General features: G+C 38.4%; 1 protein-coding gene across 2 annotated transcripts in view; it reads right to left on the reverse strand.

Annotated features, from left to right (window-relative positions):
- DCLK1 (doublecortin like kinase 1) overlaps window positions 1–23,369 on the reverse strand; it is a gene marked incomplete at both ends in the record, with an annotated part of 222,557 nt that overhangs the window by 50,212 nt on the left and 148,976 nt on the right. For both annotated transcript variants that reach the window (XM_079534602.1, XM_079534603.1), the window contains 2 exons: window positions 10,683–10,777; window positions 21,567–21,683. In XM_079534602.1, coding sequence (XP_079390728.1) covers window positions 10,683–10,777; window positions 21,567–21,683 — 212 coding nt within the window. The remainder of the gene's footprint in view (window positions 1–10,682; window positions 10,778–21,566; window positions 21,684–23,369) is intronic.

The following is a 23,369-nucleotide window of genomic DNA, read 5'->3' on the forward strand; positions in this document are numbered from 1 at the left end:
TATGCTTAGACTATTTGAACTGTCAGATGGGCAACGCCAATCCAATATGAACATGCAAAACCAAGGGTAAGTCTTTTTTTAAAGCCTGTTAATCATGTTTCCAAAATAAACTCACTGAGCAGTGTGTATTTTTTAAATATATTTATTACATCACTTACAATAATCTACAGTAATGTTAAATCTAGCGAAACAACCAATTGCAACCGGGATGACATGGTCAAATATGAAACACAAGTACAACACAGTATGATGAAACAATGGCACAAAAGTGAAGGTGACTTTCTTCTGCTGTTATTATATGAAATAAAACATTCATCCGCATTTATTTTTGCAAGTTTTACCTTTTTTTTTTTTTTCTTGCTGATAAATCAACAGCTATCTTTTTGGTTTCCTGCATCACATCAATACAAAAAAATGGTATATTTTCAAAAGCAAATATCCAAGCACTTTTCTTAAAAAAAATAATTGTATGCATAACTTTGTAAAATCTTAAGCTTATGTTGGAAATGTGCCAGTATTTACAAGATCATAGTGCAACTAACAAAACAAAGAGACCTTAGCACAAACATTGGTAGCTCCTCTTTCACTACAGCTCAAATCCCAAAACACTGTATTGCAGGGCAAACCACAAACTATTTACCTCATATAACATCAGACAACAAGTACACGCTGAAAACAATATATCTTTTTTCATACTTTACTGTTGAGGGTTAATTTAAGCAAATTTGAATATAATGAACATGCAGAAATACAGACACTTAAAATCCATACAAATGTGTATGCGTGCACTGTGTGTGTTTTTAACCCTTCTATCAACTGTGCGTACACAACCCATGTATCTACATAGCCACTGACTTTGGTGGGGAGATAGGGCACCCAAAAAATCAGGTGCACTGTCAAACAGGCAAAAGAAGCCAGCCCAAAGGTGGCTTACTACGGCAAACACAGCTCAGAATGACAGTTGTTGAACAGAGGCATTTGCCCGGGAGGCATCCCACTCATTTCAGAAGAGTGCAACAATCATTGCTTGCTTTTATCCACTGTAAAACCACTGCTGGCTGAGTAACATAAGGTTATTTTTCTCTTTATCATTCAAGAGGTGCAAGATCTCATGCCATCACTAACGGATGAACTGAAAGTGAAGATTAAACTAAGAGCAATCTTGCAGTAGGCTGCATACCACAAACTGGATACAAGATAGCACAGACAACATTAATCCAAGCATTCATCAGGTGATGAGGCAATTTAGCACCGTAACGATTTTTTGTCCATCTACAACTTTTGACAGAACTAGCAATTTGGGTTGATCAGATGTTCTCTTCTCTGTGACTGTTAATTCATTTTAACTTTTAGAGTCCAAAAACATTTTCCGTAACATACCGAACTACATAAAGTTCACATTGCTGGGTGAAATATAAAGCTGTAAAGGCAAACAATATTTTTTATTTCAGTTTTTAAGCCCCCCAAAATCTCAACCTATGTGTTCTTCAAGGAGATGTAATATGATGTATCCCTTCTTACAGTACACATTCATGTTCACAATTTTAATTCCTCAGAGTTTTCATGTTACAGACTGTGAAAATTTTAGGGAAAACTTTAAGGGAAAATAACCAAATATAACGCACTGTCCCTGAATTGTTTTAGAAGTTGAAAAGCAATTTTCACAGTGGATAGTGAATGTTAACCATTTCACTGATTTCAACAACAGCAACAAAAAGCAAATAATATTGTACACTTAATTACACTGCAGAACAGTGCAGCTCACAAGGAGACAAAGGTCTGATCTTGTCCAAATAATGCCATTTCAACTTCATGATTAATGCTTTGTCTGTGTGTATATACTTTGTGCATAAGTTCTTATCCTTCCCACCTTGAAGTCCATCACGTTTTTGCCATCAGCTCAAAACAGAGCGGAACCAAGCCCTTGTTTGTACATGAGATCTCTTAACATTGTTCAGAATTCCTAAGGGGAACTGCTCAGCGTGGACAGATCGGTACAGCTCCATCGCCTTCGACAGAGCTGAAGCGATTCCCACCAGATGAACAACTTCCCATCATATATTTTCCCCAAACATTAATTCAAACAAGTCACAAACGTGACATAACTGTGCATCAACTTGAAAGCCGTTAGTCTACGTATCTGTGTGTGTGTGCACAGATGTACATGTACACACACACATTCTGTGCTTCACATATGAACTGTTTGTTGCATAAAAGAGAAAGAAAAGAGGTTACAAATAATCCAGAAAGTTGCAGAAAGCATTAGGGAAATAATCACAAGTATTCAAAAAGCTCAAAGGGAAGCAAAGCATTCACAAGCTATACAAGGCTCTTTAGCTACATCATAATCACCTGATATTAGGCACAAATAATGCAGCGTACAGAGAACTATAAGGTTCAAACACTATAAAGTTACTTGAGCTATTCTTTTATTTAATGCAGCTGATAAAATCTAGGGACAAACTAAAACCTGTGCTGCTGCAAGCAGAACTACAGCATCATGAAACAATTTCAGTTTCACCAATAAACTGAAACCTCCTGGTCTTGCTCAAAAGAAACATTTCATTTCTGCTCATGTATAATGGGAATTACATTCCACACAAAAGGGATCTCAAAGTCTATAAACAGTGTACCTTTTCAATCTCTATGGGACTTTCATTCCTTAAATGAAATATTAATGATATGTATTGCCCCTGAATAGCCCCTTAATACAAGTCATATGTTGAAATGATTAAATGCAATGGACTAGTGTAGTCTTTGCAAGAGTCCTGATGGAAAACTTGCTACGATAACAATTACTGATATAAGGCCCATTTTTCTTTTCCACAGCTAGGCAAAGCCACGCCATTCCCATTTGCTGGCAATCTGGGCTCTTTAAGCAGAACAAACATTCTTAATAAACTGCCTTGAGCAGCAGTAGTCTATAAGGAAGAGGAGAGGAAAAATAAAATTCCTGGAATTTATTTTCTTTCCAGGAAAAAGCAATTTGCAAAAAGTCAGTAAGTATTTTGTTCAGTCTAGAGGAGTTCTTCGAGCTTTTGGAAGCTGATCCCAATGCACCTCAACACTATGCAGGTTTCTTGGGATGAAGTAATACATTTCACTAAGACATTCCCTCATAACAGGCAAAAAATGCAAGTAACTTCACAGCTGTGAATGTTTTCAGGAGAACAGGACAGCCCTATGTCGGAGTATGTGAGGGAGACTGTTCCTATTGCTGGTTTTAAATCTGAACTCTGAAGCAGGAATGGCAAAATATGCATTTCAAAATGGAATGATCTAACTGCTTCAGCAAACCTACCAGAGCAATGACTGTCTCTCCAGGTGATACTGGAACCAAGTACTGAAAACTGAGAAGGTAAGTTTTGTATTCTGCTGCCCTTTCATTTATTTTTGTAAATGTTCTCCGTAAAGAAAACGGATAATGATACAGTGAAGCCACAATGTCACATGCCAACATTTCCCAGATGCTGAATTTTGTTATTTCACTGTATTTAAAAGTTGGCATGTGGCAGCTAACCACTTTATTCCAATAAGTACATTTTCCTGCTTTCAAAATATATTAAATCATCGCTAAGTAGATCAAAAATATAATCTCTATAGATTTTTGCTGAGGACCAAAATAACACTAATTTCTAATTCTTAAATCATTAGTAATTAAGGTACTAAAAGGAAATGTGTAAAACAGTAAAAGTGTGTCATCACTACACTTTAGGCTTAAGTACAACAGATAAATACTAATGTTAATATGCAACGTACAATGAGAAATATTGCTATTATGTAAACGAAAGTAGCTGACTAAATATCTCACGATAAAGCAGCAGAAAACAAATAAAATTAGTAGATATTTGTTAAGCATCTGGTTATAATGCATGACCTACTTTAACACTAAAGGAGTTTTGCATATTCATGCTGTACAAAATGACCGCCTCTAGAAATGATGCAAACAGAGAAATGAGGTCAATAGGAGGATGATTTACAGTACCACAATTTCTGTATGCTTTCATTTTAAAATGACATCAACGTCTTACTGTGGCAAATGAAGGACAGAAAATGTTCTTGTCCTTAACATAAGTGAAAATAATCAGTAGTTTCTCAGGCAAAATGTGCTTTACCAAAAGGTGTCATCATGTGTGTCACACTGCGCTGGTAACTTGTAGGCCCACAGACTTCCTCTTTAGAAACGTGTCCACGTTTACTTGCAACAGCAGGATGATCAGCATTAGCAGCCCTTGTAAGGGAAAACATTCACATTGCCTGTGACCACTTTACACTGCTTCAACACTGCTTTGAAAGCATCTACTTTCTGTTCTGTGGGCACAAAGGATTTCTTCCCCTTCTTTTCACATAGCCAAAAAGACTAAACTTGGAAAGGAATGAGATTGAAGTGTTCCAAATGTTTGCATTGGGAGCAGAGAGTGTGGTACAAGCAGCTTAATATGGCAGCTTTCTCTTTTCTGCATTTTACCCACTCACTGGTAAAAGCAAAGCATTTGTTAGCTGTTCATATAAAAACGAATAAAGTTACCTATGTTAAAAACAGAACATATAATCAGTACCTCAGATGCTAAAAAGAGTGCTATTCATAAATGTGCCCACTACGGATTTGTGCGTTATATTCACCTTATACAATCTTCACTGCTTACAGCGTGCATAATGCTGTTTTCTATTTGATGGACACATTCAATGGCTCATTCATTACAAATTCTTGCATTAAAATGCAGTGGTAAAGCCAAAAATACCCCCGCATACTAGAATTAATTTGGCCCGACGTTTTTAATATTAAATATGCAAAACTCTTTTGTGTGATTCACTATCACTGTAAATTAGCAGCTATTCTCTTTAAAAATGTTAAACCTTCACCAAATCACAAACCATAAACATTGTTCCATTTTCTCTTTTACACTGAGTCTCCTACTGAATCCAAATCATCCGAGGAGAGTGGGCGATACAGGTCCTGTAAGATGAAGTGCAGTATAGATTTGTTTATTGTGCTTGATTTGTTGCACTGTAACTGTTTTACAATCTTTTTGATACTGTGGACCAGAAGATCTTGTTTAACATAAAATGCACATTTTCCATATAATCAACTTTTTTTTTTCTTATTTTCACAAAGTTAATTTTCAAGCAACAAATAGATGGCTGGATTTTTAATGTACAAAAGATTCTAAGAGGCAATTTTTTTTTTCCCTTGATTTTTTCCTACTAAACACTATTGAAGCAATATTTGACTTTCCTAAAGAGTCTCGTAATCCTTTGAAAACTTGGCAGTATGAATTTAACCTTTCTTTTTTTTTTTCCCAAATAGGCTCTATTTCCCTTTTTGCTGTTTTTTCAATGTGCTAGGAAAACAAATGCTTACCTTCTATTACAAAGTAATCAAAACTTGACACCCGCTGGCCATACAGCATGGCTCCAGCAGCATTTGAGCTCCAAATACTAGCGCTGAACACTGCCCATTACCAACAGTAGGATCTCTTTCACATTTTGGGGTGTGTGAGTAAAAAGACAGCATATGAAATCCCCCAGTCACTGGCTCTTTCTGATGGTAGCCAAGCAACCAGCTCATGACAGCAGAGAGAGTCTGAGTGTACGGATCCACTTCAGTTTTCCAACACCCACTTTGAGCATCCTCTGACTGATCAGATTATCCTCAAACTCTGGAGGTGCCAGGGGATGAAGCATCACCCTACTCAACCTACATAGCATATAAAGCTTCTGTGAGGCACACAATAGCACGGAATGGAAGAGAAGGTTGAACACGAGGCAGTATGGGCTACAGTAGTATTGTTTTAGGGTGAATTCAGCCTAGCTGGTGAGGTGGAGAGGTGGAGCAGTCATGTAGCTGTCAGTTCTCTACCTCCCCAGAACAGCCACACTGCTACCTTTAGACGTTTCTGGGGATCCTTCACACACAGAATGTGTTTACAAAGCATAACAAAATGAATGCAAGATAAAACATTGGGAAGACCTGCAAGATACAAGAATGCATAGGAATGGGAAAGATGATGGAGCCAGCCTTAGGGGCTTCGTTCCTTCTTAATCCTGGGAAGAAAACTGAGAGGGAAAAAATAATAATATAAAAGCTGTGCTATGAAACAAAAGCTACCTAGAGTTAATTCTTTACAAATTTCCAGTTTACAAGTCCCTACATGAGCTATGCAGATCTATGCATGACATAAAGGGGATTTTAATTCCCTTGAATGAGTTTTAGTTCCCCAAAATGCTTGTTCTGTATGGGCACATGTACATACAGTAAGCCATGTCAGACTGCTACATGCTTTAGAAAATCAAGACTTAAATAAATTTCTATTTTTGGTTGAACAATCTAGGAAAAAAAAGACTTTCAAACAGACAAGCCCATTCCAAACTAGTTAACGACTAAAAGTTCTTTTCTGCACATACAGTTCTGGAGTTTCTAAGATACAGTACAGAAAAAAAAATTGATTTGATGGCAACAAGACAAACAAAAGAATGACATATTTTAAGTGACTGCTCAATCCTCTGAATACAAAAAAACAAAAAAGAATGTATTCAGAATTTACAAAGAAGTCATGTATAAAACTGACTTTTAATACCTGGGGAATATTTTTGTGTTTCCTTTCATAACTACATAGATGTTTTCAAGAAATACTGCGCACAAGATGTCAGGATCGTACCTCCTGCCCTTCCAAATAGCTTTAAATACTAGAAGCATTTTAAAGATTTCCTTTCTACAAGAACTTTTCTTGCCTGTAGTTTGTTGAAGAGCTGTACTTCTAAGAAATATGAGGAACATCCATTTATTACTTTGAATATAGAAATAAAAAGGCAAAACTTGCTGAATTAGTATGATTTCCTGGATACACAAAACTGAAAAGAATCTTTATATACTTAACATTCAACTTCACCAATTAGGCAAGAGGTACCTTAAATCTATTTTTTGTTTTTTATCCTTGTTGTAGAACAAACGTTTAAAATAATGGCAAACAACTGTGAAATCAGATACAAAATCTAAAACCTGTCCACCCTGGTTCAAATTCTAACACTGATTGCAAGACGCTGGAAAAGCAGTCTCATACACTATTAAAAAAGCAAATTAAATAACATGGGGAGGGGACTGCTATTGTGTGTATTTTTTACTGTGATTGTCATGTCATTGTTTCTTAGTCTTTGCCATTAAGCATAGTTTGCCGAGGCAGAAACTATAACTGTGGTCATCACAGTAACTGTTTCTACTTTAACTGTTATAAATCTGAATTGGAGATATTTTTGTCCTCTTTACAAATACACCACTGAATACATAATCATTTAAGACCAAGAATCTTAATTCCTTATTAAAAATAAAGAATTAAACTGCAATACAATAGTTTGTAGGGTGCAAGTTTAAATACTAAGAAGCTGAAAAACATAAAAGTTAACATGATCCCTGGTTCGCTTTCAAGTCCTTCTATTACATTAATCTTTCAAATCTTGCCTTCATCGAATATAGACTGAATTTCAACAGAGATTATAAACACAACTTTCACTGACTTCTGAATTTATGGAAACAACTCAACCATATGCAAGTGAGAAAGCAAGAAACTATATATTCTGTGTTCTGGCTTTTGAGGGTCTAACGTTTTATCAGTAGGGGTACAAGACTACCATTTTCAAGATCACAGCAGCATTCTTGGCCTAAGTTACAGCAATGGAAAGCCTTGTGTCAAAGGCCAGAATTTACTTCTGTAAAGGGTGAATGACGAAACGCCAGTAAGAGGAGTGATCCCTACTTTAAGTTGCCTAATGCATTTCATAATTAAAAGGAATATTTCCTTTAGAAAATTCTACCATCTCTACTGTTTCTGAAGGTTTTTCCTATTCATAGGGAGCAAACCCTCAGTATACAGGGTTACTTCAATGTCATCCCTCTGGATTCAAAAGCATGACTTCCTTCCTCTCACCTGTATTTCCCAGGAAAAACACTGGCAGCCTGCCCAGAGCCCTGAGCATTCTGAAGTGCCAAGGCTACAACTCCCTTGCAATACTTGGATGGGGATGCCAAAGAGCTGATTTACTGCTTACACCAAAGAAAATCAGGCTGTGCTGGAGTGAACAGCCCCTACAGCCCATGCATTAGGGCACAGCATTCAAACTGACTCAAACCACATAAGGAGAGAAAACAAATTACAGAGCTGAGCTGGCATTCCCAGGCCTCAGCTCCTTATTTCAGTTCTAAAGAAGCAGTTCTCTCAAACTTCATGTTGAGAGGGAAACCCAGAAACCTCACCATAAAATTTAACCCCAGAACACAGGTCTAGCAGCCAACGCTCTTCTTTTGGGCATGGGGCAGTAAAACCTCACTTCCCAAAACTGGGGGTAAGAAAGGCAGTGAAATCAGTCTCCTTTTCTATGATACCAAGACTTTGTTAATTTCCCAGGGAACAGATTTGCTGCTGCAACTGACTAGTCAGCCCTGTGGTTGAAGACAGAGCAAAATGCCCTGGGTTCAAACTTCACTTCTGACAATATAGTACAAAAAATAACATGTCCACTGAAGAAAACTCTAACAGGTACATGCAAAAGACGGCACTAAAACAAAACAGAATTCTATTTAGACTGCTAAGGAAAATTTAGATCAGTGAGCACTGTTTTTCATATAGCTGATTTAGTCATTGCAATACACATCATGACCCTTAATGACACACTCAGATGGTTTTGCATTGGAATTCCAGCTCATTCACTTCATGAGGTAAACATGAAAGGAGCAGGTATAAATTCTTGGAGCAAGTGTGAAGTTTCCACCCCTTATCTCCTCAGTACTTTCTTTTGCAAACTAAATAATACTACACAAATGTATTTTTACATGACTGTATTTCATGTTTCTGCATCTATCATTTCTTGGTGTAGAATAAAAGCTAAGAAAAGACCACCTACTGAGGTCATTGGGACTGATATGAACACCTGAGAAGATAATTCAACTCTTTAACAATATCCTCTCTCTCCTGTAATCTATTTCAGTACTTGCTTTCTATTCACTTAGCAATGTGATTATGTTACCACTACACAGCCCTTTGCATTCATAATACTGATCCTATTACACTTTCATATAGGGAACGTGCATAAAAAGAAGCCTATTTGCCTCACTCTTCACATCTGAAAGTCAGAAACTTTGTGGAAAAATGCACCATGTGACTGATGGTGCAGACCACATGGTTCCCACTCACACATCCACAAATGTTAAAAGAAAAACCTTTTTTTAATGGAGAAAGCATCAGTAGTGGGAAGTAAGCTCTGGAAAGTTACTAATGAAAAGAGACAGTCTCACAGCAGATGCAAATCCACTGTACACAGATACCATCCATCTTAAAAGATAACCTTACTTCTCTAATGTGTAATTCATTTAGAACTTTGTTCCCTCTTCAATGACTTATTAATAATTCATTTACAAGCCATGAGATTAGGAGCAAATGGGCACATAAGAAACTGTATTTGAGAATTCAGTACCGACTTACCCATCTGCAACCTGCATCTTTACTCTGCACCAGGAAACACACAACTACCTCGTGGTTTCAAGCTGCTCCCACCGGCTATCTCTACACTGCAAGACCACAGAGTACTTTCAAGTCAGCTTCCAAACCTATAAGGAAGTCATGGCAGAAATCCACAGCAGTACTGTAGCCTGGGATAAGACATCAACATGCGCAATCCCTCAGTTCCTGCTATCCACGGAACAGAAAGAAGGGTACACAGGCCAGAAGGAAGCCGTGCCATGCATTCAGCTACTCCTGCTCTGGGTGTTCAGGAAATCAGGTCTGCCTAAGCCTCCTAAGGTAAAGCAGTGTCTATTGTGTATGTAATTACTTATTTAGAGAGAAACAAATAATCTTCGCTTAAAAACTGAAAAGGCACAAAACGTCATGTGTTCAAACTGTGTTTATAAACAGAAGCTTGAGAAATAGAGCACTGCCTTAGGGAAGCCTTCATTGAGAACAGATCACAGTTTAGAAAATAGCAGAAGATAAAGAGACATCTGTCCCATTGCTTCTGAACAAATACCAATAATTAAATCAGCATATGGAGTCTTTTGGGTTGAACGAGTAATATTCTGTCAGGTCATCACAGCAGTAAAATACATACTACCATAATTCTGCATGTTTAGGTATGCTGTAGATTGTCTGTACAATGCAAAACAGTAGTGGGAAGCTACAGCTGCTAACAACTCTGGTCCAGCAAAGTGATTGGTGAATCCTGTGCTGCCTTGGTACTCATAATATCTTTACTGCACAAGGCTCTTTATCACAGCTAACCCACAGCTAAATTCCACAGTGCATTCTTCTACCTTGTTTCAAAATCAAAGCTGTCTGTAGGTTTTGCAAGTGATATAATAATGCAAGTGATATATTTAGAAGAAAAAAAGGTCTTTCACAACACGAGTATTTCCTTTCAGTTGTGAAGTGTTTCAAAAAAGATATTAAAAACAAAAAGTTTTGTGAAAAAAAGGAGCAAGATATCCCCTACTTTCTCTTGAGGATAAACCAAACCCTAACATACTCATTTGGACAGACACACAACAGTTGTATCCCGCTTAGGAATGTTGCACGAACACAAGGACTGTAAGCCAGGCTCTTCCACCCTATGCCTCTAAACACAAGGTGGGGAGAATGCTATATGAGAATGGCTGTGCTGGCCACTCTCAGAAATCAGTTTCCTTATTTCCTTACCCTCTGTTTCCGTAGGCTTCCAGGGCTGGTGGGAGATGGGCTTGGAGACTTCCCAGAACGGGGAGTAGAAAGTTGGCTACCAGGGGTTCCATTCACTAAAATGACATCAAATTGAGAAAATAAATACAAAGCATTATTAAAAGAAAACAAATAGTTAAATGAAGATATATCATTCCCTCTCACTCTTTTTTTAACAGCTTAGCTTTTTATTCTCCCATGTTTTATACATAAAATAAGGTAATTCACAAAATAAATGTTTCCTCAGAGTTTTGACTCATGAAGCTATTTTTCATACAGAGTGCAAGCAAATAATGAATCTGAACAGGCTGTTTAGTCAATGACTTGAGAACACTATCATATTTTCTTCAGCAATATTGTTCCTGCACTTGAAAGCAATGGAGAGCAATGTGCTTTGTTAACTTTAGCAGGTGTTTACTGCATTTAAACTTTTTCATTTTGTTTAGTTAGAGCTTCAAGTATAACCCATCAGGAACAAAAAGCAGTTCTGCTTTAAAGAACAAATCAACTGTTAGATGTCCTTCAGCCATTTGAAGAGATTTTTTGCATTACAATCTGACCCAAATACCACCTCAGACTCAACTCAGAAGGGCTTTCTAGGTGCAAATAAATTTGATGTAATATCTCAAGTCTAATGTACATCACACCATCACTTTCTCAAATAAATAGGTTCCTTCAGACATGCCAGTGCTTATAATTGTAGAAGTATCTTTTCATGCATGTGACATTATCCATTTAAAAAAACAAAACAATACCAGCAGAGGACAGAATTCTACTACAAACTAATCACTATCAATAATGTTCACACTGAAGCAGTGGTAGAAACACTAACAAGCATGCATCACACATCTCTGTAAATATTCTCTAAACAAGCAGCTGTTATATCACAGTCCAAAGCTATCAGCATCAGGAAAAAATGAACCAACAATTCGACTCACAGATTCTGAATCTTTGGAGAACATTTACATAGTAGGATATCAGCAAGGCATTTGACTTACCTTCTATGAGTTCTAGCATGGACAAAATCTGACTGTTTAACCTGACAACAGCAAGCAGCAAAATTCCTGCTCTGTGCTAAGCCAAGCTGAAGCAAAACTGAGAAGCGACGGGATTAGTTAAGGATAGCTGGGGCTGCTCACAGAGTGAGCTGAACGCGATGCAGGATTCATAAGCAGAAGCCTTTTGTGCGTAAGGCTGACGTCTTCAGAGCAGCAGTGGGAGGTGCAGGTGCTGTCTTAGGGCTACATCAAAGGTGTCAATTAAGCATAAAGCTGCTGCTTCACAACGCTGAGCCACCACAACCCCCACTCGCTTGCCATGGAGCCCCGAATGCCTGAGCAATTTTATATGCTGTGCACTGAATCATAACGAGGTGCCTTTGGGGGCAACATACCAAATGACTCATCTGGAAATCAAAATGACAATAACTCTTGTAAAACCTTGGCTGACTGGCAATCTAGCAAATACTAATTCCTTTGGATAATACAGTAGGTATTTTAAATGGCTTTTTTCTTGCTTTTTACATAATACGTTGCTCTCACGGGATAACACTGGGCCCATATATTATGAAGAAGAACAGCCATACCTACTACACTACGTGGATCAATAAAATACAGCATGCTGAGTGATAAATCACAACTACTAAATAGCGATTAAGTGCTATAAGCGATTGGATCTCAACATCATTTTGTGCAAGGCACTGTTTAAGATAAAGACGCATTTTCTTTGTATAAGCATATGAACAATAAGAAATAGCAACTGCATTTACATAGAATGCTTTTATAGAAAACCGTTGCACTCATCTAGGCTACAAACTCTCTTTGTACAGAGGACAATGGTTTGTATATATCAGCACTGATTCAAATTTGTCCAAAGCATGTGTGGGGGAGTACATCCATATGGATGGACACATTCACTGAAGGTCACTTTGGCAAGAAAAACACACGTAGCTCTGGCCAATAGCACAGACTATAACTAAAACTGAAGTTATTATCAGGACTTCTGCAAACAATTATGAAAAGGGATACAGGAAGACATCAAAAAAGAGTTTTCTGGAGTCACAAACTTTTGAAGTTTCGAAGTGTTTCTTCTAAACGAATCTGTTATTATTTTAAAAACTAATATTAAACTACTGCAGTTCAGAGAGAGCTAGATATCAAGACCTCTCAGTAGTAAGACTTCTGCTCTGCCTTCTCTTTAAACCCAGCAGATTTTCTTAGGCTTAATTACTATTTTAGAGAAAATTTAAGACAACAGATATACTTTAATAAACTACATTAACACCAGGCACAAGTTCCCATTCCTTCCCATTCCCAATTAGTTATTTTCCATTACTACTGTCCTTTTCTTATTTTTATTTTTTGTCTTAAAGAGAAAGACTTGAGGCTACCAACTGAAACCAAACAAATAGATGCAATGCTGCATTTGACTCAGTGCATTTCCTACACGTACCATGTTGGTGAGTATGTACTTTAGATGAAATAACAAAATATTATGAACTCTAAAAACTCTAAAAATCACTCACTTGCCATCACCAGATTATCCAGAGTGCTATTGGAGGCTAGCCATTGGAGGCTAAGCTCCAGTGTTTTCCTCAAGAGTATATTTTTTAAATGAAAATGATGAAAGCTGTTGTGGTGGTGTTAGATGTCAGTAACGTGTGAAATCAAGAGGACAGTTAACAAACTGAGTCTTCAGGAGATCTGAATGTGCTCACTTTCATCCCCATGTTCACAATACAAAGATATAGAATACATAAAAAGCACATCAGGGTTTTTGTGAACATACAAGGACTTACTGTGAAAAGCTGTTTAGTAAACTCTAGAACTGACAACTAGCTCTGGGGATATGAAACATCTGGTGAGCCATGTACTAGAAGTATCCACTGCTGTGTAGACTTCTAAAGTAAGGCAAGATGAATCCAAACTCGAGCACTTAGAGGACTGAACTCTACTGAAGACTAAGCAAAATTCTCTCCATCTACCAATTTGGGTGGATTTTATAACAAGCATAGAACTCTGTTAAGTAAATTCTGATGTCTGAAGGCCACATAGGTTCTACATTAGAGTCAACCCAAAACGGGATTTGGGTGATGTAGAATCTATTTCCAGCTCTTTATATGCTTCTGCATTAACACAGACATAACTCATGTTATCCCAGCCATTCTTCTACTTAGGCTTCGAGTTCTGACAGAACGAACTCTCAGCATACATCATGTTGTCTATCTTCTGGGTGCTCAATGCACGTGGAGATATACATTTCTATTACTCCTAATTAAGTTACTGCTTAAAAGAGAATCACAACAAGGAAGAAATGGTAACTTCTTACAATTCCTCTACTGCAGGGATTTTATTTATTCATATAGCTGGCTATAAACCATTCTGATTTCTTACAAATCATTACATTGAATTCGCAAATTGAGTTGATACTCTGTACGGTGGAGCAAGAGGAGGTAGGACTGATTGTGACCACCTTCCTTAGCTCCATTTACAATCACGACATCTTTCTCACATATGCAGCTTATGATCAGATAACATGGGAACAAACGTGAATAAAATTTGTAACACTTCTGTATTTCTGAACTGCCCAAAACTCTATTTCTAGGTTGAATGCTTTCTGGTCTGAAACTGCATTCCTGTCTAGTATCTGCACTGCATTTCTCACTGACTGATACAGTACATTCCTACAGGGAACCACGATGTAGATAAAAACATATGAAATTGGTAAATCACTGTTGTGATTAATCATGTTCTTGAGTGAGGGAAGAGGTTTCTTGTCACTTTTATTCATAAAAAGGCAGGGGTCAGAGACATCAGCCCACCACACTGCCTTCCCATTGTCTCATGAAAAAGATTTATTCATTTAAAATTTCACAGGTGAAGTACATACTAGAAAGCTAAAATAATAATAATGAAATTATTGTGGCTGCTCTGAAAAAACATATGCACAGTCTCAGCAGTTGTGAACTCCTCTGCTTACTGTCATCTCTTGATAGCAGGGCAGCAACCTGTCTTTTCACTTGTTTTTGCAGGATTTGGAAACCCACAAACATGGAAAGAAATCTACAAAATAGAACACTGAAGCTGGATTAATATCTACTGAGATAAATGGAAAAATGGTTTTCATATGAAGATATTTATAAACTGGTGGAAATGCTGTAAATAAAAAGTACCATGATGGTATTCCAATAAATAAGCCATCTTGACAGTGTATTTTTTTATTAAGTAATGAAAACAAAAAGTGAGAGAAGCTGAATTAAGCTATCAAGTGCCAGTCTGACAAGCTGCCATTGCCACTGCATTATATTAAAATCATACTATCCCATAAAATTGCCTATTAATGTGTTAGCATTTGTAGACTATAAAATATATTGAGATTACTGTGTTTATGAAAGTGGTCTGCCAAACACAGAAGTGTGTGTGAGAAGAGGAAAAAGGAGAGTAAGAGTGGTGAAGGCTGTTTGGTAACCACAAAGCATTCATGACTAACCTGAGCAACAGTCTAAACTGAAAAAATAATTTACAGAAGTTACAACACGTCTATGTCATATGTGTATGCTAGAAGGTGGTGATGCCAGGTAACTACTTGACTTTGCCTCAGTTACTCCTGTAGTTTGTCACTGTCCATTTCAAAACAAAGCTTTCTTTCAAGAAGATTATGTAATTACAAGGTATTTAGGGAACAAAACCTTGGCATTTAATTCTTTCTGCTTCTGTATTCTATTTGTATACAACTTGTAATTTTTATCTTCATTGCAGAAGGAAGAGATTGTCCATAGCGCCGCATTAAGCAAGTAGCCTTATTATCACTCCTCAGCAAAGACAAGGTTTTCAGGTTTTACCTAAGTAGTAAACTAACTGGAATAAATACAAAATAACCAGTTCTGCATTTTTATAACTGGTGCTAAAGCGACCCTTGTACATTCAGTCTTTCCTAGAGTTTATGTCAGAAGGCCATGATGATACAAAAAGAATCTCCCTCTCCCATAGCAGACCAGAACTAAAATTTCCGTGAAGAAGTTTTCAGTTCATCAATAGATGAGAAATGTCAGCAGAATTACAAAATGTCCACACAAGAGGCTCGGCAGGTCCTCAATATGCAGGGCACACTGCTCTCCTTAGGTTGATCACAACAATGGCACTGCTGCCACAGCCAAAGTCAGTAACATCCAAGGTGCAAGCACCAAGCATACATGGACACGGCAGACTTACCCAAGACCTCAGATGACAAAAGCCATCTTTGAAAACACAGTTCCCTGGAACCCAATAACTTTCCTGTAGCCTCAGAACGTAGCTAAGTAGTAAATTAAGTAGTGCTTAATTTAGACAGCACCTACATGTATGTCAGATCTAAGCAAAATCTCTCTTTTTAACTATTTTGCCTCATTGGAAAGACTATGATTCTCTCAGTCCACGTGAACGGAATACCAACTTCAAAGATGTTTCTTTATTATCATTTAACTTTTTCATCCTGTAAGAGGGACTAACTATATCTACTTCCCTTACTTACTCTCGATTCTTATTATAAGCTATAAAATGAAAATAATATGTATTTTTAATGATTAGCATCAAACACCAATAGCATAAATGAAAAATTAAAAGGAAGCCAGGATCAAAGAATAAATCATCTGGAAATCCCTGGGTTTGTAGGATGACTCCATCACTCCCATGGGTTTGTACTCCTGGCATCAGGAAAGTTTTGTTTCAGCATATTCATTACAAAATCTGTCAGCTGAGTATCTGTAATAGTGTGAATAAACACATGTGACCCCACCAAAGAAAATATGATATGTCATGTTCTTTCCTTTGGGATCCAAAAGACCTTCTTGAGTCAGGTGGCTGAAGAAGGGTTGTTTCTGGGTAACAGCCTACAGATGAACAATCAAACTAAATGGAAACATATCTTCTTACAAAGGAACACATCTACTTTTTTTTTTTTTTTTTTTTTTTTTTTTTTTTTTTTTAATAGCTGAGAAAAGTAAAGTGTAAGCATCTGCTCTAGGGAAGCTTTCAGTACGATCCAATTTCTACATCCTGGAACACTTTTTTCCTCTAGGGAACATCTACAGTTTTGATCAGCTTTAGTTTGATGTGTAACTTCACAAAGCCTTTGCCCAGATGCAATTTTCATAAAAAACACTTGTCCTGCCCTTGTTAATACAGCCTACTTAAGATGTTCTTCATAAACATTCCTTCTGTCAATTGGAATAGATACGTATAATGCAAGTTACTCTTGTAGTTGACAACTCTTGTAGTACACTTGTCTCACAAAATAATCAAATTCTTGAAATAACTCTTCTTAGTACCACACTTGAGTCACTGTTAAAAATAAGATTTGAGCAATTTGAAATATTTTAGGTAATAGTTTGAGGGTAAAAGGAGAAAGCATACAGGGGATGAAAAGTGAAAAAGAAGAAATTCTGAAGGAGGTGCTCAAATTGAAAAGTCATTGCAAGTCCTAAAAGTATAGTTTGTATTTTAGTGGCTAGAATTCATCTGAATGCAGTAACTTTCATTTAATTTAATGGACTAAGGATACAATAATTCCAGCTCATGCTGCTCTTGATATGATTAAAAATAATGATCGTGAAGAAAAAAGCATTGCTTTCTTTGAATCTCTTACCTCTACACCTGCACTGAGGCTGCCACCAGTGGTGTTAATTAGTAGCTGGACGGAAGCCAACAGCTACTGAATTGCTGTCAGGTGTTTACACTTTGCAGTCACTGGCAATGAGCTGATACCTGGTATCTCTGAAATTCAACATCTCTTTCATGACATCCTTTCCTGAGTAATATTTGATGCCAACAAAAAAACATCAAAGTGTTTTACAGACTTTGAGAAGATATCAGGACAAGCAAATAGAGGCAGGGTTATCTGTTGCACGTGGAAGTAGACTTCAGCATTCTGCCTGCTTGTGAGTTGATGCTTCTGTTCCCTTCTTTATTCCCCACTTCATTTTGCAATTCAGACTGAAAGTATTTTGAAACAGACAATACCTCAAATGCATTTGTACAAAAACATAAAGCAGTCCTACTGCAGTGAGATTTCTGGCTTGTGGTACTGTTTTGAAACACTGTCAGACGTAAACAGAAAAACAAACAGAACACATAATAATGAAGTCAACCCTTACCACATATCTTAAAGGCTTGCATGTACTCTTTTAAGAAATAAAGTCTTCTGTGTTTTTACAGATACAGAGGTTTCAACTGCTCTCAGAAGCCAGAGAGGCTAACAGGAAAACATAAGCATTGTAAGCATATCATGTTTAAAAACAAAAGGGAAAAAGCAAGACTGAAAGAAAGGTGAACATCATTTATTTAAAGGTTCACAGTTCTCTTAAATATGTCAATCAATGGTGTAAAAGCAGACACGTTTTTTTCACTCATTTTAGGTTGATGTCAAGAAAGGGTAAGGAGTGCATCTCCCATTCCCTTACAGATGAGTCTGTTCTCCTTTGCTCTCAATTGCAAATTTGAACCTGCATCGCACTAAGTCCTGCTGTCATGGTTCTCCGAGAGAGAATGTCAACGGTTTACGGGCTGCTTCGGCCCGGATCCGTGACGAGCAGGGCGGAGGGATCCGCAGAGCCGCGCCTCCGGAAAAAGGAAACAGGGGACCCCAAAATAATTAAAACAGCGGCACCGATCTGAGGAGAAACAAACTAATTTACTAAGTATATTATCGGAATGCAAGATAACACACTATAATACAATATAATCAGAATTGAAGCTAATAAATCAAATATAATGAGAGAGAGAATGTCCGAAAGGTGGATAGGCCTCACCACAACGCTGAGGTAAGATGCGCAGTCCAGTTGAGCAGCAGGGAGATGGGAGCAGCGCCCACGATGAAGGGCAGGCGAGAAAGAGCAATCAGGTGACCTTGCAGGAGTTAAACCTCCTCTCCCTGACCGCAAGGTCCCCTGGGGAATGTAGTTCTTCTTCTCTTCAGGGCAGGTACCCAGGACTTGAGCATTGACAGTTAAAGTCCCAGTGCCCCACATGATGTTATGATGTGGAATACCGAAAGCCAAAAATCACAAAACCATGACACATGGCACAGACTCAGGCATCACTAAGTGTCTTTCTTTGCAAACCTGCAGCCTGCTCTGCACTTGCAGCTCTATCCTTTCTCCCCACTCTGCCAGGGCTGGGTGTCCCTGAACCTGTGGGCCAGCATTTTCCTTGTTGTTCTCATGTCCTGTTCAGCATGGGGCTTTCAGGCTCACTACTTGATGGTTCTCAACAAGGGGCTCACTGAGGAGAAGGGACTCAGCATCCTTTGTCTGCTTCTGCAGACAGCCAGGGACCACCAAGGTGAGATTGAAATCGGAGGCTCTGCACATTAGGCCCTTCAAGCAGGATTTTCTCCAAAAGTCACCTGTAAACATTTCTGAATTGATCTTCAAATCGTCAGTTATGATAAAAAGTTATTCTCCAAATTACAGGTGTGAAACTGAGATCTGTACATTAAAGACAACCAAATCACAACCCCCTTCAGTTTCTGTGAGCAATTTCAGAAACCATTGAGACAAACATGGGCAACTTCATCATTCCATGACACTGTTTGCTCAGAACAAATATCTCATGGACTTCACTGCATTTGGTTCAAGCCAAAGTCAGGCTTAGTTCACATCATTTACAACTCTGCAACAAGCAGGGGAACAGTTCCTAAGAATGATACTCAAGTGCTTAAACCAAAGTAGTCTGTCTACATTTCCCAGCTTCACTCATCACTTCAGTCACAATGTGCAAATGAACCCAAAACTGTGCCTTTGTTATCTTCAAAAATTATGAATTCCTATTAGCTATTCTGTGCTGGAAGGAAAAAAAAAGTCTGCCTACATTAAAAAGCATAACATACTAAAGACGTATATACCAGAGAATTAAGGGTAACTCAATGATTTCCCATCATTTTAGAATTTGGATTACCCCAATAAAGGCAAGAATTGATGACAGAACCAGGCATCTGATCCTTTTCCTTGGCAACAATGTTCCAACTTCCACGAGAGAAGCAAGAATCAATGAAGAGGAATCAGATTCTTCCTAATTAGCTACTCATTTCTCTGTATATAGCTCACAGCCTTTTTTTTTGAGAGTACAATTTAATGATACAATTGATAATGCTTTCTGCCCACCCTGTATCACTACTTTTCTCAACTTTCTGTCTTTTATGATACAAGCCTTAACAAAGTTGGAGACCCTGCACATAGCAGGGGGGAGTTGAAACTAGATGATAATTATGATACTTTTCAACCCAGGCCATTCTATGATTCTATGATTCTGTGAAAACAATATGCCTTTCTTTTGGAATATATATATATAGCCTATGATCAGAACAGCTGAGTTCTTCTCTACTACTTCTTATGCTAATACCCAATGAGAAAAAAATCTAAGACAGTCGTTAAAAGATGAACTAAAAACAGTTTAAAAGCACAGAGTAAAAGACACATATATAAACGTGGCAGTAACAACCTGACAGCAAAAGTGTAAATTTATGTTTTATGTGCTGGTCACAGAGTCACAGAATCACAGAATCACCAAGGTTGGAAAAGACCTACAAAATCATCCAGTCCAACCATCCACCCATCAACAATAGCTCTCATTAAACCATGTCTCTGAACAAAACATCCAAACGTTCCTTGAACACCCGCAGTGTTGGTGACTCCACCACCTCCCTGGGCAGCCCATTCCACTGCCTGAGCGCTTTTACAGAAAAGCAGTATTTCCTAATGTCCAGCCTAAATCTCCCCTGGTGCAGCTTGAAGCCATTCCCTCTCGTCCTATCACCAGTTACACGAGAGAAGAGGCCGACCCCCAGCTCACTACAGCCTCCCTTCAGGCAGTTACAGAGAGCAATGAAGTCTCCCCTGAGCCTCCTCTTCTCCAGACTGAACATTCCCAGCTCCTTCAGCCTCTCCTCATAAGCCCTGTGCTCCAGACCCCTCACCAGCTTTGTTGCCCTTCTTTGAACCCACTCCAGGGCCTCAATGTCTTTCTTGCAGTGAGGGGCCCAAATCTGAACAGTACTTGAGGTGCGGCCTCAAGTTTGAGAGCTGAGTACAGGGGGACAATCACTTCCCTGTTCCTACTGGCAACACAGTTTCTGATGCAAGCCAGGATGCCATTGGCCTTGGCCACCTGGCTCATGTTCAGCTGAGCATCAGTCAGTACCCCCAGGTCCGTTTCCTCTACGCAGTCCTCCAGCCACTCCGCCCCAAGCCTGTAGCTTTGCCTGGGGTTGTTGCGGCCAAAGTTCAGGACCCGGCATTTGGCCTTGTTGAACCTCATCCCATTGGCTTCAGCCCAGCTCTCCAGCCTGTCCAGATCCCTCTGTATGGCCTCGCTACCCCCAGGCAGATCCACACTTCCAGCCAACTAAATCTCCCCTGGTGCAGCTTGAAGCCATTCCCTCTCGTCCTATCACCAGTTACACGAGAGAAGAGGCCGACCCCCAGCTCACTACAGCCTCCCTTCAGGCAGTTACAGAGAGCAATGAAGTCTCCCCTGAGCCTCCTCTTCTCCAGACTGAACATTCCCAGCTCCTTCAGCCTCTCCTCATAAGCCCTGTGCTCCAGACCCCTCACCAGCACCAGACCCCTCACCAGTCTTTATCTACAAGAAACAAAATCACGGAAGAACAATGAAGGAAAATGAAGAGAAATGCTGGAGAATAATCTATAAAGTAGTGAAGAATTCTTTTATATCAGAAGACATTTCTTCTCATGTGCAGTTGACAGTAAGTGAATTTTTACTATCAACTGTTTTACATATATATTTTACAGAAATATTGTATTTTAAGCACACTGCCAATTGCACTGAAATAAACTGTTTGCTGCTTTTAAGAAGAAATTCTTGCTTGCTTTACCTGAGCTGGTAGAAGCAGGAGACTTGCTGCGTCGGGATGGACCTGGGCTCTTGGTGGTGCTCCTTCGTGAACTTGAAGCTATTTTGGTATAAGAAGTAGATTTCACCACTCGACATTCTAAAAGAGAAAGAAATTGCATAAGTTAGCAATTAAGAAAGCCAGCAAGATTCTGAAACAGAAAGAGCATGAAAAGCACAAACATTTAGCCCACGCTTGTTTCCATTCATCTTGAGGAGTTTTACGGGAAAGTATAAAATCTGTACAAATGGCTCCATTAAAATCCAAGTACAGTATGTACCACTTTTCAGACAAAGAACTGCTGCGGTAATCCAGACTTTCAGATACCATGGTTACTGCAGGTACTTAGAACAGCTTAATTTAAGAGTGCCAAGACAACACATAAAATTTATTCGCTTTTGAAGATTTCAGCACAAATAATGCAGTTGTTTTTTTTTTTAAATGATTTAGTTGCAGTGTAAGCATTTTTGTCAGCCTAGTAGTAACCTCTGGAAGAACTGGAAGGCTGCTTTTATATATCAAAATGTTAAGACTGTGCAAGATGACGCAGGTGTCTGTCACTCATGAAAGGTTTGAAGAAAGTGAAGCAGGTTTGTTGCTCCTGCTTAATCCTCTGGTGAGCAACAGCCCACATTGTATAGCACACGCAATTTATCAAAGGTTGAGGGAAATGGCACTACTTGCTCATAAGAGACATCAGTAAAATCAGTGAAGAGGCGAAATTACCCTCCCACTTGAGAACACTGCAAGATGTTCAGGTTAGGGTTTATATACACCCACACAGCTCTGTAGGCATTCTTGCATTACGCCTGCAAAATGGTTCTTGGCCTGAGGATGAAAGAACTCGGTGTGCATAAAGCTGATGTCTTGCAGTCATAATGGATAATAAATTAATCACTAGACAAATTATACAGTCAGGACCAAAAAAAATATTCCACTTCTTAGCCAGTATACAATTAGAAGTCTGCAGCAATGTTTATACTGCATTCACCTCAAAATGTCAGTATACCTCACTTGTTTAAACATAAATAAATAGACATTTATTTCTGTATCAGACCTGTTCCCCATTTTCTTCCCATGGTTAAGTTTCTCAAAATAGGTTAAGAGAAATAAACACGATTTTTTTTTCTCCCTAGTAAGAAAATACTATGTGCAAGCCTGCACATTATTTAGTCTCCACAGACGATCAGTGAAGCCTGTAACATAGTTTAGACAGATTAGAGTACAAAGAAATAAAATTGAGCATAACTAATTAACTTAAATATCTCCACCAGTGAATGATGTCATGAAGTGTATTTCTCTTGGCCGCCCTAACTGCTTGTCTGTCGTCAAGCTGTTGAAGAAGATGGAAACAAGAACTGATGCATTACTGAAGGAATGTCCAGCACATCTGAGAGCAGAGGACCATAGAAAAGCCCTAGTCTTCCCAAAGAAGCTTTTCTTCCCAAACTCTTCCACGTTCCTAATGACTACTAGTAGTAGTTAATTTCTTTCTGTTGACATTTTATGTGATTCATTCATTGCTAATCTCATTACATATCAAGTGACGACTGGAAATGGAGGAAAATGTCTACTCTGTTGTATGAGTTGATTATCAACTGAAAACAGGAAGAAACAGATGAAAGCTTTCAGGTAGACTCAAGTAGGCAACTACATCAGAAAACTTACATGATGTACTTGCACAAATGGGTGCTTCAGAAATTGTCTATACATTTTAAATGCAAACAGGTTCTTTACCTTGTTAACGAAGACCTAAAATGCCCAAACATCTAACAGTCAATTTCT

The sequence above is a fragment of the Tetrao urogallus genome (assembly GCF_951394365.1).
Source record: "Tetrao urogallus genome assembly, chromosome: 1".
Lineage (NCBI taxonomy): Eukaryota > Metazoa > Chordata > Aves > Galliformes > Phasianidae > Tetrao > Tetrao urogallus.